The following is a 16,650-nucleotide window of genomic DNA, read 5'->3' as shown; positions in this document are numbered from 1 at the left end:
ACCCCGTCCTGTCCTCAGGTTTGACAGCATATTTGGGAGCGTCTCCGATTGTGCGCTGTTTGTGTGTGCGCACGTTTGTTTTTGACAGAGTGCGTGTGCGACCTTGACACGGCGCTACACAGGGGAGACCCGTGAGCCTCGTCTCTGCTTCTTACCGTCCCCCTCCCCTCACTCCCACACTCTTGTCTCCTAAACAACCTGACATGTTGCCGTCACCGCGGTGAAGACAAGGGGAGAGGATGTTCGCACCCAGGGATGCCATGGAGACCACATCCCGACCCCACCTGACAGTTGCAGACAAACACACACAAACTCTTGTACATGTGGGTAATGTGGAGAAGATAACTTTCTGGCAAAGTCGAATCATACCAGTGGTGTCCAAAGATAAAATCCTCCCGCTTTCATTCGTTAAACAGAGAATCGGGGAATGGGGTAAAAATTATGGAGCTTTTAAAATGGGAAAAATTAACTCATTGCCAGTAATAGATGTCAGGTTTGAATAGATTTGATGTCTGCAAGTGTTAAACTTGACCTGCGATTGGGTGGCCACCTGATGCTCATAGTTGGCTGGGATAGGCTCCAGCACCCCCAGCGAGCCTTGTGAGACTTGTGGTTCAGGAAATGAATGAAATTGTTAAACTTTATTCTCACTGGCCACGGTGCACTCTCGTCTCATGACGCTTTTCGATTCAACGTAACTGTGCATTTAAGGGCAATAAGTGGCCTGGCACCTGCGATGTGCAATTAGCACGGAGCAATGTCGCCATTTTTTTCCAAATGGGCCGTGCGATAGAGCCCGATGAATGTTGTGCCGCAACAAAATTGTTTTTTTGTTCTGGGTAAAGTTCTTGTGGAGCCCACATTTAATGATCATTTGCTGCGAATCACTGAAAACACGGCAGTGTGGTATGGTTGGCCCGCAGGCCTTAATTTGGACACCCTTGAATTATACAAACGCTATCGCCAGTGAAACCTGAAACTTTGCTCGTCTGACTTGGCTGTGTTTGATCTTGGCTAAATTACCCTCGTTTTTGTCCATCCTGTCTAATATCATACCTTCATTAAGTAAGCAACTCTCTTCTGTTCTTCCCTCTCTCTCTCTCACTCTCGCAGTGCAGCAGGGGGCTGACACTCAGAGGGGGTGTTGGAGAGCACTGAGGCAGAACCGACAGAGCGAGAGGGAGAGGAGGGATGGAGGTGGTGTTGGGGGTAGTGGGCACAGGGGTCTGTGACTGTCAGCGATGGGAGAGGGATCCCCCGGGAAAGTAGAGGGTTCAGAAGAGAGGAGCCAAAGAGTGAAAAAGACTGAAAAAAAAGAGCAAGTCAGCAGCAGGGTGAGAAAAGAGAGGAGAAATGTGGAAGAATGTTGCTTTGATGTGAAAGGTGATGGGCCGACTCCAGCCATGCGAGCAGATCGGAAAAGGTGGGGAAAAAATACAGGGGAAAGGGTGAAGCGTAGACAAGAGCCTTAAGTAAACCCCAGACAGTAGGTAGTAAATGAGGGAGAAAAGCTACGCTATCATACGGCTGCAGTAGTGCGCCTTGCGCTCACTTGCGGCGCGACGGCAAACTGTTCTGCTTTGGAAACTGGGATGTTGGCTCTTAAGCGCAATTGACACCCGTTTTGGCTTGCCTTTAGGTTCTAAAAAATGCCTCCAATTTCTCACCACTGTTAGAAATAGGTTGAGGGCTAAGAAAAAAAAATCTTTAGACAATCATCTTTAATTACTATAAACCTAGATCTATTTTTTTTCAATCTTATGAATCATTCGCTGCCATGGTGACAAACTTAGACTGAGGACATTTCTGAAAATACTTTATTTGTATGACTATAGGCATGATTATTGTGCTATTTTTCATTGTTTGCAGTAATAATTGTTTAACCCTTTTATGTTTCTTGAATGTTTTTATTATATTCATTTAGGACAGTGGTCTCAAACTTGCGGCCCAGGGGCCAATTGTGGACGGTGGGGCAATATTTTGCGGCCCCCATTTGACATCTTGTGACCTCACATGTCTTAACTCATTTTCTGTGATTGACAGTATTATACATCCAATCCATTTTACCTGGAATTGGATCATTTGATCCCTTTCAGCCCCTCCCAGTTCAAATGGATTGGACGTATATTGCCGTCATTAGGTGTTTTGAATATGAATTTCCCTCTTTTAGCAACTACCACAAAACTCCCACCTGGGCTGGAAGTGAATTAATTAAACCAATGAAAACTTTTGAATAGGTGTCCGTTGAAGTGACTACTCAAAGGGCTAACAATCTGCTTCCTTTTTTTGTTTTCCCTTTTACAGGAGGAGATTTCTCTGGGAGCCCCTATTCCCATCCTCAGTATTCCACATATAATGAATCTTGGAGATTTCCCAACCCAAGTTTATTAGGTAGGTTTCCACGCAAAAGTAGAGGGGGAAGGAATTCGACTTGTTCAGTGGTTTGTCTCCTTTGGCCAATAATTTAAATGAAAGTCTATGTACTTGGGATATAAATACGATGGAGACTGTGTTCGAGTTCTCATTGCCACATTAGCTTTAAAATTGTGGGAGTCGAATATTTGTGAAACTCCCCTTCTCTCATTACACACTTATAGAGCAATTCTATTTCTCTTTACCTGTGGTCTAAAGACCGACACTGCAAAAAGATCTTTGCAAACTGCCATTGTCAGGCTCAGAGAGCCATTTCGGTGAATTGTGCAAAAATAAAGTCAGGGGTCAGGCTCTGGTTACTTACTGCTTCATTAAATAACACCCCCATCCCCCCTCCCTCTGCCCCCAGTGTTTCAGCAAGATTACGGTTCTCTCCTGGGTACGGAAATCGGCTGTTCATCCAGTCTCTTTACCAGCCAGGCGGGACAGATGCAAGGTAGGCACAAAGCATGAAGAAAAAGCAGAGAATTCACTTATTGAGAGAGGAAGATACTTTGGACACTTAAAGAGACACCGAGGGGCTTAGCATGGATGACAAAGAATGGACCGAGCTCACATAATGAGACAATGGATGAGAGTGAAGGTGACAAATGGGGGGGAAAAAAAGTTGAGACAGGAAGAAAATACAAAGTGAGGGAGGATGAAGTCATGAGTGAGACTAAATAGTTTGTCGGGGTGGCTTAACGCTTCCTTCCCCGAAGGGCCTCCTGAGATTACCTGGATGTTGGACGTAATCTGTCAGCACACAGCTAGACAGATTGATGGATGTGACATTGAAAAGTGTGTTAGGACGGGATGCGCGGGTTACTGAGAGTTGGAGTGCATCTGCCAGGTTACAGAATCTAATTGACTGACCTCTTCCCATGGAGTGAATAGACTCAAGGGATCCAAAGCAGTAGCAGAGCTGTCACTTCGGAGTACAATGACTAGTGTGTGAGTGTGTGGTGTTGTGAGAAATCCACTAAGCATGTTTCTTCCACGGCTTATATCGCCCCATTCCATTATTGCTTCTATTGATTTGGAATGATAATGTTACATTAAAGTTTCATGTATAGAATGTCAATTTATTCTCAAAGTTTTACACCAATTATATCCTTCAAATATCCTTGACTTGCAACACCACAAGATAATGAACTATATTTAATTACAGTTGCCTAGAATGTCCAAGTGTTCCAGTGTGTGACTTAAATAATGCTAGATGACCTGAAATATTCTCTCAAGTTTCTAAATATATTCTAAAACCTACTGAAATTTACCCTAAAAGTTGTTTAAATACTCATAGATGTATGCAGTTTATTCAAACATGGTCTAAATAAAAATAAATGTAAACTACTCCCAAAACTACCTGAATACCCTTTAATGAAATGGAAATACTAAAGTAAATTTAGCTAGTTATACTAATATTACTCCCTAAAATTTATTTAACTATTCTTAAATAAAATTTAAAAAATCACTAAAATCTATTTGTCAAAAAAAAGTTGGGCCTATAATGCAAATACATTTTGGGTTTATCTACATAATCTGCCATAGCGTCATTTCTAGCACACAAACCTCATAACTGCAAGTCATAAACACTGCTTTTGGCAAAACCTATCATTTTGAAATGGTATAATTGTTTTGTCAAATTGTATATTTGCTGTCATCTATCTGAAATGCAGACAAAGCAAGACTGTTTTACCAAGTGCCTTTCCCTCAGGGTCCCCGTACTACTACAGTGCGACATCGCGTGGGGGGGGACCCGGCGCCACAGCCACCGCCTCAGCGTACGACCGTCACTGACCGCACCCGCTGAGAAGAGGTGACCATATGAGAAGGAGGGAAGGAAAGGATAGCACCAGCACTGATAAGTTCAACATGCCTGCCCAAGGGCACGGACCCCTTACATTTTGACAATGGGGAATCGTTTTGGGACTGCCACTGAAACCCACCTAGGCACTGCCAGCCTCTAGAAAGGTTATCGTGAGGACACGCATGATGCAGTGCGACAGGTAGGAGCCCTTCATCCACTCCAAGTACATTTTCTGCAACTCCGAAGACTGTGACATAAAACGTGGTTTTCTTTGTTTTCGACCACTGACAAATCGAAGAGACTGCGCAAGCTATGATTAAATGTGTTGTGATCTTGTGGGCTGATTGCTTTGTGTATGTTTTTTTTTCCCGTTCATTTTTCTGATGAACAGAGTGGCCCGGCTAGAGCAAAATCAGACCACGCTTTTTTTTTTAAAACCAGCGGTCAATCAATTCAAAGTTCTATGCCATGTTACGGTGAAGTAAAGACAATCCAACTTGCATAACTTTAAATGACCAAACATTTTTAATGCCAGCCTCTTGGATTGACTACAGGGGTGGGGAACCTACAGCCAATCGGCCAAGCTTGAAGATATATGAAATTCCGCAGAATTTATCCAACCATCCTTTTTCTAGACTGTCTACTCTCTCATCATTGGGGTCAAAAACTGAGCTTGATCCTCTATCCCTGTTGCTTTTGCGCATCAAACAGAGCTGCGATGTCAACCTTATCTTGCAGGCCATATAATTATTATCCAAATTATATCAATGTATAATTATCTAATTACATTATTATAATTATTTGTAATTTCACCTACATTTCCTGATGAAGATTTCTTGAGGGGGCGGACAACCACCTGGTAATAATGACATTCATGCGGAAAAAAATGGTTGCTTAAAGTATGTAACTATGCAAATGGTGAATTTCTAACACCTTTGCTGAAGAAGAAATTAGTGTTTAAACACAAAAGAAATTATACTGCTTACAAGTAAAGCCATTTTGTGATATCGGTTTCATCCACACACATACGCAGTGTTGGCCTTAAGTAATAAAAACAAAAAAATGACAGTATGAAGCAGGGCAGGATTTATTAAAAATAAGAACAATTATAAAATGTGATAAAAAGGTAAAAAGAGAGAGAGCCAATCTTGCTTGCATGCCATAGAATTTTTTTCTTTGTTTTGCTTTACACATGAAAAAGGTGTTGTCTGTTCCTTTAAAGTTAATAAGTTGAATTTGAAATCTCGAATTATGGGAAAGTTGTGAAATGTTAAGGTATTCAACTATTTTTTCACTCATTGCTGTGAATGGCAGCTAATGAGTTAAATAACATAATAATTAAAATGTGATGTGTCAGATTTGGTCTGACATCCGTGACAACATTCACATTCACACTGTGATGCTCCATCTCTAACTAATTTGTGAAAACAAAATAAAAACTCATGCAATTGCAACACCATGGAAAAAAATGCAACCACAACACAGAAAACTGAGGTTTGAACCATCAACCTCAAAAATGCTAGACAGACGTGTTAACCCCTTGTTTACCATGGTGCCATAGCTGATACCGAATGAAATTGTGTTGAATTTTTCATTGAGTATGGCGCTCTGAAGAAAAAAAAGGTTCCCCATCCCTGAATGACAATAAAGAACAATAAATGATGAGGATGAGCCTTTCTGACAAGCACAGACCTCAAGTGTATATGATGAATGAGGAGGCCCGACTAAACTCAAAAAAAGGGAGAGTTGGAGTAGAGGAAGGTGCTATCCAACCAACCTTACCAAGATTTAGTAGTCATCAAGAGCTATTTATAACGGTGGAGAAAGAGTAATATATTGAGAAGCTTTTCTGCGCCGCACTCTGCGATGAGAGTGAATGCCTGTAACCATTTATAATGTGTCCCACTGTTGTGCTAGAATAGTTATGATGATGCAGTAAAATCTTTATAACAAAAAAAAGACAACGTTTGTTTGTTTATAAATGTGTTCCAACTGAGGTTTTTCTTGTTTAAAATATGAGGTAGCCATTTCATCCACTTCCTGCTTATTTAAAAAAAAAAGTCAGGAAATCACCAAGTGGTTTCACTCCACTTTTTTTACACTCACTCCCTTTTACGGTAACTCTTTAAAATTCCTCCCGAGTGGATCGGCTGACTAAAATACAAAAGCACAAGAGAATCATCGTTGAAGTTGCCATTTTCATTTTGGGATGTTTTTTTAAAAATATATATATTTTAATCAGATGTAGTAGCTCTTCTTATCGTTGACTTTTGGATTACTTGGCCCTTTGTTGTTTGACATCCCAAGACTGTTCTAGGAAAATCGTGCATTCATGGAGAAACCAATTTGACTTTTATTTCGTCTCCCATGTTAGTTCTGCGCTGTGACAATTTATGACACCGGGGTTGAGGCCTTATCACTATCCAATGTACACACAGTAAAAGATTGATTGTTCCTTCAACACGGATCGAAAGTCAATAGGGCGAGGACCCCTACGCTGGTCTTTGGAAACAGGCAGGATCTTTCTATAACTGTATGTGATTCCTACTTTACATCAACCAAAAAGATCAAATGATTGACATTTTGAATTCCTATTTTAGCAAGAATTATTTCTTCAGATTAGAAATACAAAGAGGTTTTTGGTGTCGTTCGTTTGGATGTAGCTCTTCACAACCAAATCCTAAAACTGCGTTAGCTTTTCAACTTTTGTTAATCCTCAGATTGGAAATTTGAATTAAATGTATTCTTTTGTATCAGTAGACCTTGAAAGTTGTGTGGGCACAACTCTAAAGAAAAATCTCCTGTCAGCTCTCTTATTGTGCTGCCAGCACACATCTCACTGCGGAAGCCTTTCCTCAGTTCTCTCCTTTTTCTCTCAATCTTTCTGTGGCATTATCAAACCTGAACCACACCAGCTGAAAATGAGGACAGTGCCTTTAACACCCCCTTCAACGTGACCGCACGTCACAAAAACCAAGCCTCCTGAACACAAAAATTCCAAACAAGCCAACTACAATATGTCCAACACTCATTTGCATTCCAGTTGCAGCGATGCTCCGATGAGTTAAAGCGCATTTTATAATCCAGCATGAACATTTCAGTCACTTCTGAAAATGTACAAATATTGCACATTATAACATATTGTTTAATCGAGCCCTTTAAAGGGCAGTGGACACTATAAGTGGACATCTAGTGAAGACCTTTAGCACGTGATAGGGCAAGTGACTATTTTTAGTTAGCAATTATTATGGTACCAACTATTATTATAATTAAATAATAAAAGAATCCTTATGATGCAATGTTAATTACTACAATGTTTATAAGACAAATTAATGAAATTTAAATGAATAATGTAAAATTCTTAAATTCATTGCATGCTATTAATGGCAAGAGACAACCAATTCATTAATACCGACTATAAATGCTCATGTTTCAGTGCCATTGACGGAGCTAAGGCCTTCAATCCATTTTAACGTTATATGAACGAACGCCTATGACTTAACCGAGTGCCATGTAAGAGTTAAAAAAAGGAAAGGGATAACAGTTGATTTTTGTATTATTTTCCTGAAAATATGATTGGAGGAGATGACTGAAATGTTTTTTGCTGGGGCTATAATTCAAAATACAGCTAACTTGTGAGGAAGGACACTAAACTGGCACAAACTATGTACAAAAAAAATACACATTAAGTGACATACATAATCCAAGTCAGCTCATTTAACACGTACACATACACCTCTACACTTGAAGCCAATATTGATCGAAGGCCATTCTCCTTGAAGCCAGAGGCGCTTCCTATCCCCACATGTAGTCGCCTCAGCACGGAGGAGGCCACAATGGAGCCTGCTGATACATTAACAGGATTATTTGTCAACAAAAGCATTGCCACACAACATACCTTGCCATTGCTATGACCTAATTGGCTCATGCCGAAAGAGTGGCCTCTCATTGGCCCACCCGAAAGGCAGCCGTGACATTGAGCGGGGTCGGGGGGCCGCTTTGTGGGTGGTACCGCGGGCACTTAGCTTGAAGAACACACCCGCTCCTTTTGTCCTTTGCCGGGCGGGTTGACCCCCCACCACCACTACCACTGCGGCCCCCCCTTATGCTCCTGTGTTCCCCCAGGGGAGGCCAAAGCTGCTGCGCCATCAGAAGCCCATCCCGTTTTCTTTCGCCCCAACTCCAATCTCATCATATCTCCTTTGCCCCTCCTGTAAAACCACCGCACTCACTGCGCGGATTACGTATATTCAACTATTCTGTTGAATTTCAGTCTCGTGACCTTCTCTTCTATGGATGGCCTATTAATCCTTTTTCTTACTTTTCTCACATTTACTATTCAGCTGTGGTGCTTGCAGTTCTGTCAGAAATTCACAAAAAGTGAGGACTTCTTTTTTTTCTCCCCCAAATCAGGTCATTTCAATGGTAAAAGCCACGTCTTTTGATCTATTCATTAAGACTGCTTGCCTGATGTTTTTTTTTTTTTTGGTATTTAAATAACGGCAAATTAGATGTTTCTTTATTGGTATTTCTAAGAGTCCGTGTGCAAGCCTCAACATGAATTCATGAAGATGGCTGCCGCCTTCGTATAAAACCTGAGGGGATTTCAGCATCACATCTTGACAGCAATTAGTGGCACAATCTGTTTTCTGCTTTCTGGTATGAACCGCGCGCTGGACAGATCTCAGAGTCAAGTGTAACCACGTTGTGCACATCTTAATTTGATTTATAAACAAGACGGAGCTCAAATAAAATGAGTGTCTAAAAAGGATGATTTTTCACCTTACTGTGGCCTTTTATATAACAATGTGGACTTTGATTTTAGCTCATGGCTTCCGATCTGGTGTGTTAGTCATTTATAATAGGAATGGGTGTACTTGTTGAAGAATTCTTGGAATTAAAAAATGATCACATTGTTGTGGAATCGATCGATATTTAAGTCATTTTCTTGACACAATTGACAAAACGCAACCGCTCTAAAATACACCGGTGAGTAACATAGACAACATAAAGTAGTTTTTCATCATAAAAGACAGAAGAAGACATATCTGTAATGTTCACCAAAGCCTGTGATGCCTGTTTGAAACTCTTGTTAAAAAAACAAACGAAATAAAAATACTTCAGAAAAGACTTTCGAAGACAAGAAATGCCTTCAAATATCCTAAAAGGGGAGGATTAAAAAAAACGTAAAAGACGAGCTTCTTGAAGAAAATATGTATGTTTTCTATTCACTTTTTTAGTAGTTGCAAAACAAAACTTGGTGTTTTTCTCCTTTTGTGTGTCGTGTGTTGTCTGAATATTTGAATGTATTTGACGGCAGTGCCAATTTGCCAAAGATATCATATATCACTGGAGACCTCTCCTTTGCTTTGCCGTTTTCTTTTACAGCCCTATTGTTGTTCATAAAACAAAATATAAATAGTGGATATCTTCTGATTTTTGTACATTTACATTGGTAATATTATTGTCATTTTTGTTTCCCTTCTAAAAATCTCATATTGAGTTTACAATGTGAAATACTCACTGACAGCTTGCTTGATGCATTTTTTTCAGTCTGTGTACTTGTCCATCCGTCCACCTGAGTGACTGTTGTTGGTGATTAATTCCATTTATGTACCTGTAATGTGAATTGAAGAAAAAATATTTGTAAATATTTGCCATAATTTTATTGGTCCTTCAGAATAAAAAAATGATAATTTTGGGGGGCAACTGTGAGTGCATTAGTGTTAGTGAAACCACGACCACACAGTGGTGAAAATGTCACATTCCTTGACACAAAACCCAGCCTCAAGTCTAGACATCAACAGTTTTTTCTGAGTGCGAGCGCATCACAAGGACGTTCATCTCATTTCATGGCTTCCAAAATGAGGGGGGGGCGGGTTAAGTGTCCCATGGCTGCAGTCTTGGCTGTTGGCCGATTCTGCACACCTCTGTCCTTCTGTGGATGTGGAGCAAACAAGAAGGTGGCGGGGGGCTACGCGAGTTGTGCGGGGTGGGGTGACTGGTGATAATAGGACACGAGCCGTGACATGGCGACAACACGGCAAACGTACCAAAAACAGCACGTGGCCAGCTTGAGACAAAGGCCACAGTTTGGGTGTCTGCCCAGATGCCGCAACAGAAAAATCAAGTGAGGATTTGTGTGTGTGCCCATATGTGAGGCCCACTTTTGGGTACTTGCCAGCTGAAGCCAATCCATTAAGCTTCATATAGTACAGCAGAGGTTCTATAGAGGATGACTCTAGCCCAGACCTGGACCCGGTTGCCTTTCCATATGGACCCTCAGTACTTGTAATTAATGAAAGCTTTGTTTACTCAGTGCAACTTTTATGGGATTTACGGCAGCGTGTGCGGTCGATTGGTCGCCGGTCTTTTGGTCGCTGGTCTTTTGGTCGCCGGTCTTTTGGTCGCCGGTCTTTTGGTCGCCCCGACTGCGACAACGGGCGACCAAAAGACCGGCGACAAAACAAGGTAAAACAACAATGTCTACGCATCAGTAAAAGCCAACAATGGCCATGAGCAGTTTCACTGAGCCGACGTGTGAGTGTATAAGAGTTTGTATGTACATGAGTTGTCCCTTTAAGAAGGTACGTCAGTCAGGGTCTTAACAAGTTCTCCAACAAAAAAACAATAAAAGTCCGGGAAATTTGGAGCTTTTCTTTAGCCTAATAATTACTAGGGCATTAAGTATGACTAAATAGTAATTCGCAGTTTGTATTTAGGGAATTTGAGCAACGATTTAAATGGTAATTATCAATAACCTTCTGGGCGACCAAAAGACCGGCGACCAAAAGACCGGCGACCAATCGACCGTGTACCCCACACGGCAGTGCTCTGATTTTAACATGATATTAAACTACATACAAGAAACTAGAGAGACTAATCGCGTGGCTTGGGATGCATTCTACAAGACGTGTCAAGTCAATTAAATCTTTAGTTGTAATTTCTTTTAAGGTTGTATACGCAGCGTTTCTATGGGCACAGGGCAGGGTGTTACCACTAAATTGTTCTTTGCTTGCGCCCATGTTTACATCACTTATTTTCAAACAGATGTCATGTATTTTGGAGAGAACCATTCATTTCAGTTGACAGCATCTTTAACTTTTAATACTTAGCGAACTCATACAGCCATAAAGTTGAAATTTAAGTCCGACTTAATCTCCCCACTTTAATCGCTCACGATTACATAACTTGACGTTCAAAGCCCCGAGCTTCCCCTTTTCCTCCTCTTCTACAAATGAGAAGACCGACAACAGCGTGCGGGTGGAGGCCAAGGAGTCATGCAAATTAACGTCAATCAGCATGTGTGCTTTTTGGCCCTCCAGAGCCCCGTTAAGAGATGAGGTGCGGGGGGCCAAAGGAGTATAATTGGGCCTCGGCTGATTAGTGAACAGACGAACGAGGAAGACGGAGCAATGCTCGAGAGATATGCGGAGGCAGGAAGCAGAAGAAACTGACAACACTTTCAGAAGGGTGAGGAAAAACAGTGTAAAATCACGCACAAGTTGCCTATTTATAACTGCGACAGGTAAGTTATGGTTGCAAAATGTGAACACAAAAAATCAACATTCTGGGCACAATTTCAACATTTTCCCTTTTTATGGCATTCTTAATTTTGCTGATATATTAACTGATAGTATACAGAATTTACAAAGTATTTGTTTTGATAGTTAATAAAAGAATTAAATGGTGTGGTATATCAAAAACACGCGTTAACGGTAATAGACATCCAATCAATTTTGCCCTGACAGTCAAAATAGATTGGACGTCTTTCTCCATCAAAGTATTGAAAATTGTGGGTCTGGAAAGCTGATTCTGACCAAGCTGTCAACAAATCAAAAGACGAGAAATTCTGCCGTTTTACTCACAACGCACACACAGCCGCAAAGTGAGAAAACATCTGGTTTGACCTTATCACTGCAGACATTTGGACCTCACAAAATCAGTCGTTACATGCTTCTCATTGCCCTTTACAGCCTAACGCACAGAGTGCACAACGACAGTGGTAAAAATGAGTGCTACCACACATTTAGGTTCATGTCACTCTTTATCATACAGATAGCACATGGAACAAATGTCATCGCCGTGTACTGTGTGTGTGTGTAGCGACAATACCCAGCAAGTAGCTTGTTGAACTAATAACGCTATAAATTTGCCGCATTTATGAAGTGATCGCAAAGCAGTCAGGTTTTTTTTTGTTTGCTTGTTTCTGTTTTTCAAGTAAACGCTAGAAGATGAAGAACTGGTTGACAAGGGGCAGACCCTCTCGCCCTCCCGTCTGATTCTGTCCATCCCCGCAGGCTCCCTGAGGGTTTGTCTCTGAGGATGGTGCTATGATGAATAGGCCTGTCCAAGCTAACCTAGCGGAGACCAATTAGAGTGAGGGAACAGAAAAAAACTGAGGAGGAAGAGTAAAAAGGAGAAAAGTGGGATGGACTGGAAGGATCGAGAGGTTAAAAGCAGGTTGCACAATTGGGGCAAAGTGGAAAGTTGAAGTGAGTGTTGCTTTCTACAAGTGTGTACGTGGGACCTGTCAGCGGTGAATAAAAAGAGCAAATGTGGGGCCTGGAAGTTTTAACCTCGCCTGCTGCTGCTTCTTCTTGGAAAGCTTTTGACAGCAGAGACAAGTAAACAGGGCAGTTTTTTTTCGGAAAATTGCAACCTCTTGCATAGTTTTTTTTTTATCACACAGAGAATTTGAAATTGTATGAAATTGCTGGCCGATAAGCACCATAAAACACCTTTGTCATTAAATTAGATTTCGGTACCATTGGCAGCGTGACATAAAAAGTATAAATATTGAGCTTTCTCATTTTATTACACTTGTACTTCTTTTCTACCTTTTGTGGGCAAGGCATTAGAAGAGTAGTCCGTCGTTATCTTTCACTTGCTTAAAACTTGTTGGAGTTATTTGGGGTACTATTATAAATGTGCTTGAAATATAATCATTATATATAGTATGTGCTTGTTTTAACGCGTATGCAATTGTTTTGATTTCTGACCTTAATTGTTTTGAATAGAGGCTCACTTGGTTTACCTGTTATGCAATTGTTTTGACTTTAATGCAATCAAATGGGCAGGAGAGGATTCAATTCTTTAGAATGATCTAGGACGAGGACGAGTCAGGATCGATTCTCTCTTGCAAGAAAAGCTGGATATGCGTCCGATGTCTTCCTTATCTTAAAGTGTATCTATTGGTGAACCTAACATTTTGGTCCTTCGAGCCGGATTTGAACCAGCGACCTAAGGATCCTACAACATTTACCAAAGTGTAACGCAGAGGTCAGTTCAGTTCAAAATGTCTCTGCTCTGTGACAACATCTCCCACAGTTTTTTCTGGGATTTGGCGTCATCTTATTAGAAAGGACACATGCCAGCCCAGCTCAGTTTCATTCAAACGGACACAATTTCATCTCAGTCGAATGAGTTCGACCATATTCACAATATTTTGAAGACATTATCCCAGTGATTGAAAATATTTAGTGAATGGCCCCGACATAATATGCACCTTCACAACTTAATGAGACCCGATAGCACTCAGTAAGCGCATCTCTCAACTGTCCTGCTCTCGCGCCGAGCCATCCACTCCCCATCTGAGAGACAATTACAAACAAGCCGGCTCCCATTTATGCCCAACAATTAATCTGCATCAGCGCAGGCCTCCTCCATAAACGAATGCCGGAACACCGAGGAGACGGATACGACGCGGAATGAAGTCGAGTCAACGGAGAGCGCGAGAGGGGAAGGCTGACGGCACAATTAGGCTTTTTAATTCTCTGCTTCAGTGGGCCGGTCCAGTCTTTATGCTAATTAGAAGGCCACGGACATGTCATAAATCTCTATGATCCTGCCTCATTTCCTCTTCTGTCTGTCTCTTTCAGACACAAAGTTCACTCATTACTTTTTATGTCGGGGCTATGCGCTTGCTGTGTAAATATACTGGGAGTAAAATTGATTTTTGCCACTTCGAATTAGGCGAATAGGCTTTGCAACATCTCCACACAGTTTTGCTGGCGATTAATTTGCTTTAATAGTTTTCCAGCCTGTGTGGCGTGTTAACAAAAACAACACTCCAATGCGTTACAAAAATATCCTCTTATTTTAATTATTTCCATGCCAGTTCATCTCATTTGACAGACAAGGCTAATGATGAGAAAGCAGGGAAACAATCCGCACGTAATTGGGCATCCGTATTAAAAGTGGGCTGAAGAGGGAGACTGAAAGAGATTCACAAGTGGACAACTGGTGGCTTTAGGCACAAGCAGCTCATATTTTCACCCTCATTTAGGTCAGGCTTTTTTGCAGAGCCAATTTAAAACAAAGGGTCCTAATAAATGGACCTAATAAAGCAAGTTGTATGCTGGTTTAGTCAATGAGGGGAAAAAGCTGAAGTGAAGGTTTTTTATTTATTGAATTGCTATAAAAAAAAATCTCATATATGCCTCTTCTTCTGGAGCTTGACCTTCTCATGAACTACATCACTAGGCTGTTGGACAAGTGTCCAAATAGCCACACCCCCTACCAAAGTTATGTGCAGCAGGTACATGGCCACAAGCGTGCAGGTGAACATGGCGGATGCGAACAGGCTAAGCATGCAGGCGGGCGTCGCTACCAGGAGCAAGACGGTGTGACGAAGGGCGCTGAAGATTAGCGTTGGGGCGGCTTGGACCAGTCTGACAAGTGTAGACGTCAAAATTGAGTACATGCTTAGGGGAGACAGGAGGAGGGAGACCGCTGTCTCACTCGCGGAAAACTCCTGCAAGAAAAGTAGATGCACTGCTAATATTTTTCAGTGTTATCCTTTATTAGGATTTCAATGGGAAGGGCAATTGGTGCTTCATTGTGATTTTTAAGCTTTCTAAGGAGAAAAAAATGAAATTATGAAAAAGTATGCGCAGTGTGAAGTCACAGATTGAGAAAACAATTCACACTGCTTACTGGAATATCATCAGAGGTGCAAAATGTATGTATAGGAAACTGGACGTTGTTGAAAAGGAAGGGATTCATGTGGATGTATACAGCTTGACCTCAGATATTTGAAATGTGACAATGTGCAATGAGCAGAAGTGCAATGACTCATTTGTTGATGTAAAAAATGTTAAACTGTTTCCTGCAACAACAAAAAAAACAATTGGAATTTTTTTGTGATTTTTCAGACACCGTTTACATAGTGGATTTAGATCACTTTGGGTTGAATGCAACACCAAATATAGGCACCAATGTGCCATGTTTTTCCAGGTAAGGGCCATATATATATTTTTTTTAATTTGAGACGATGTTAACTTATTGGCTACCATTGACTCACAAACACTTTGACTGTGAGAGTCTGGCTGATGAATGATTACTGCCAACTCTCCAAGTAAAAAAGGACTGGACTTCCAGTACCATTAATGGCACTCAAACATTAACAGTGCCAGTCCTCCTATTTTAAATGATTTGGACGCCCATCGCTGTCAAGGGCAGGCTAAGACTCAACACCACATTTTTATAATGAATAATGCATGTCTGATGGGAGGAGCACAAGAACACACATCTAAAAAAAATTAGATCTAGGCCTAAATGTATTGTGTATCGCTGATACCCCTCTTCCTGTCCAAAACAATTGGACGTCTGTCGCTGTCAATGGCAGACAATAGGTTATGCTTGTAAAGTCATCACAACACATCGTAGTGTAGTAAAAATTCACGACACTGATTCAAGTACGAAACTTTTGTCGCAAAGGGCGTCTATTCTGGATCACTTAACAACGTGGTGGGCAAACATTTCTACTTACCTCACAAGGAGTTGCATGTTTGGCAAAATTGTTGTTGGAGATCCAGGCCCGGTACAGCCCTGAAATCACACAAGATAGGAACAAAAATAAGCGTCAAAATAGCAGCCCTAAATATTACATGACATTAAAGGAACAAACTTTAACTCACATGAGAAGAGCACAATGAGAGCAGCTGCCATTAAGAGCCTCATCTTTCTCCAACTCGCACACCTGCAGAATTCGTGACTTTCAACTCAAAACTGGAATCGTTGGAATTATTTAAGTACAAACTCAAGCCCAAACGATCGCTACGTCTCTCAAAGGTCTTGCACATTCCTAACATTAATACTTTAATCTCATTTTAACGAGGTTGCAAAATACAAACGCATTAATTGTAAAATGACAAGCTTGGAAGGAAGTGCGCCCTCTGTCGGAAAGGAGTATTAGTACCATGCAAATAACACCAGCATTAATATATTAACAAGCCACTTTTGGATTCTGAAAGCATAGTTCATATTTTCGGAACCCTGTCAAAACCTTCTTAAAAATAAAAAATTCTATTTAAAAAAGTTGTTTCTTTAAAAAAAATGAATTTTGCCATCAAATATCACAAACAAGCCATTTATAAGAACTATTTGAGCATTGATGTGCTCAGTCTAAAAGATTATATGATGAA

At 41.0% G+C, this 16,650-nt stretch overlaps 2 protein-coding genes across 3 annotated transcripts in view; one reads left to right on the top strand and one right to left on the bottom strand.

The window, feature by feature from the left end:
* The window catches only part of pax5 (paired box 5), a 37,133-nt gene extending 30,107 nt beyond the window's left edge, over positions 1-7,026 (top strand). For both annotated transcript variants that reach the window (XM_077605686.1, XM_077605685.1), the window contains exons 9-11: positions 2,305-2,391; positions 2,783-2,869; positions 4,130-7,026. In XM_077605686.1, coding sequence (XP_077461812.1) covers positions 2,305-2,391; positions 2,783-2,869; positions 4,130-4,212 — 257 coding nt within the window. In that variant the 3' untranslated portion in view covers positions 4,213-7,026. The remainder of the gene's footprint in view (positions 1-2,304; positions 2,392-2,782; positions 2,870-4,129) is intronic.
* A 7,442-nt stretch (positions 7,027-14,468) lies between these two features.
* Positions 14,469-16,394, bottom strand: LOC144077738 (uncharacterized). Its single transcript, XM_077605687.1, has 3 exons — positions 16,144-16,394; positions 15,996-16,054; positions 14,469-14,978 (listed from the first exon to the last, which is right to left on the bottom strand). The coding sequence occupies exons 1-3, from the start codon at positions 16,184-16,186 to the stop codon at positions 14,655-14,657; spliced, it is 426 nt and encodes a 141-aa protein (XP_077461813.1). The 5' UTR covers positions 16,187-16,394; the 3' UTR covers positions 14,469-14,654.
* Between the last annotated feature and the right edge of the window lie 256 nt (positions 16,395-16,650).

The sequence above is a fragment of the Stigmatopora argus genome, chromosome 7 (assembly GCF_051989625.1).
Source record: "Stigmatopora argus isolate UIUO_Sarg chromosome 7, RoL_Sarg_1.0, whole genome shotgun sequence".
Lineage (NCBI taxonomy): Eukaryota > Metazoa > Chordata > Actinopteri > Syngnathiformes > Syngnathidae > Stigmatopora > Stigmatopora argus.
This window is presented reverse-complemented; position numbering and strand designations above follow the sequence as displayed.

Coding starts and splice junctions, on each gene's coding strand:
- LOC144077738 (XM_077605687.1), bottom strand. CDS start 16,186: ATGAGGCTCTTAATGGCAGCTGCTCTCATTGTGCTCTTCTCAT. Junction 16,055..16,143: donor TCTCATTGTGCTCTTCTCAT/GTGAGTTAAAGT, acceptor GTGTGATTTCAG/GGCTGTACCGGGCCTGGATC. Junction 14,979..15,995: donor AACATGCAACTCCTTGTGAG/GTAAGTAGAAAT, acceptor CTTTTCTTGCAG/GAGTTTTCCGCGAGTGAGAC.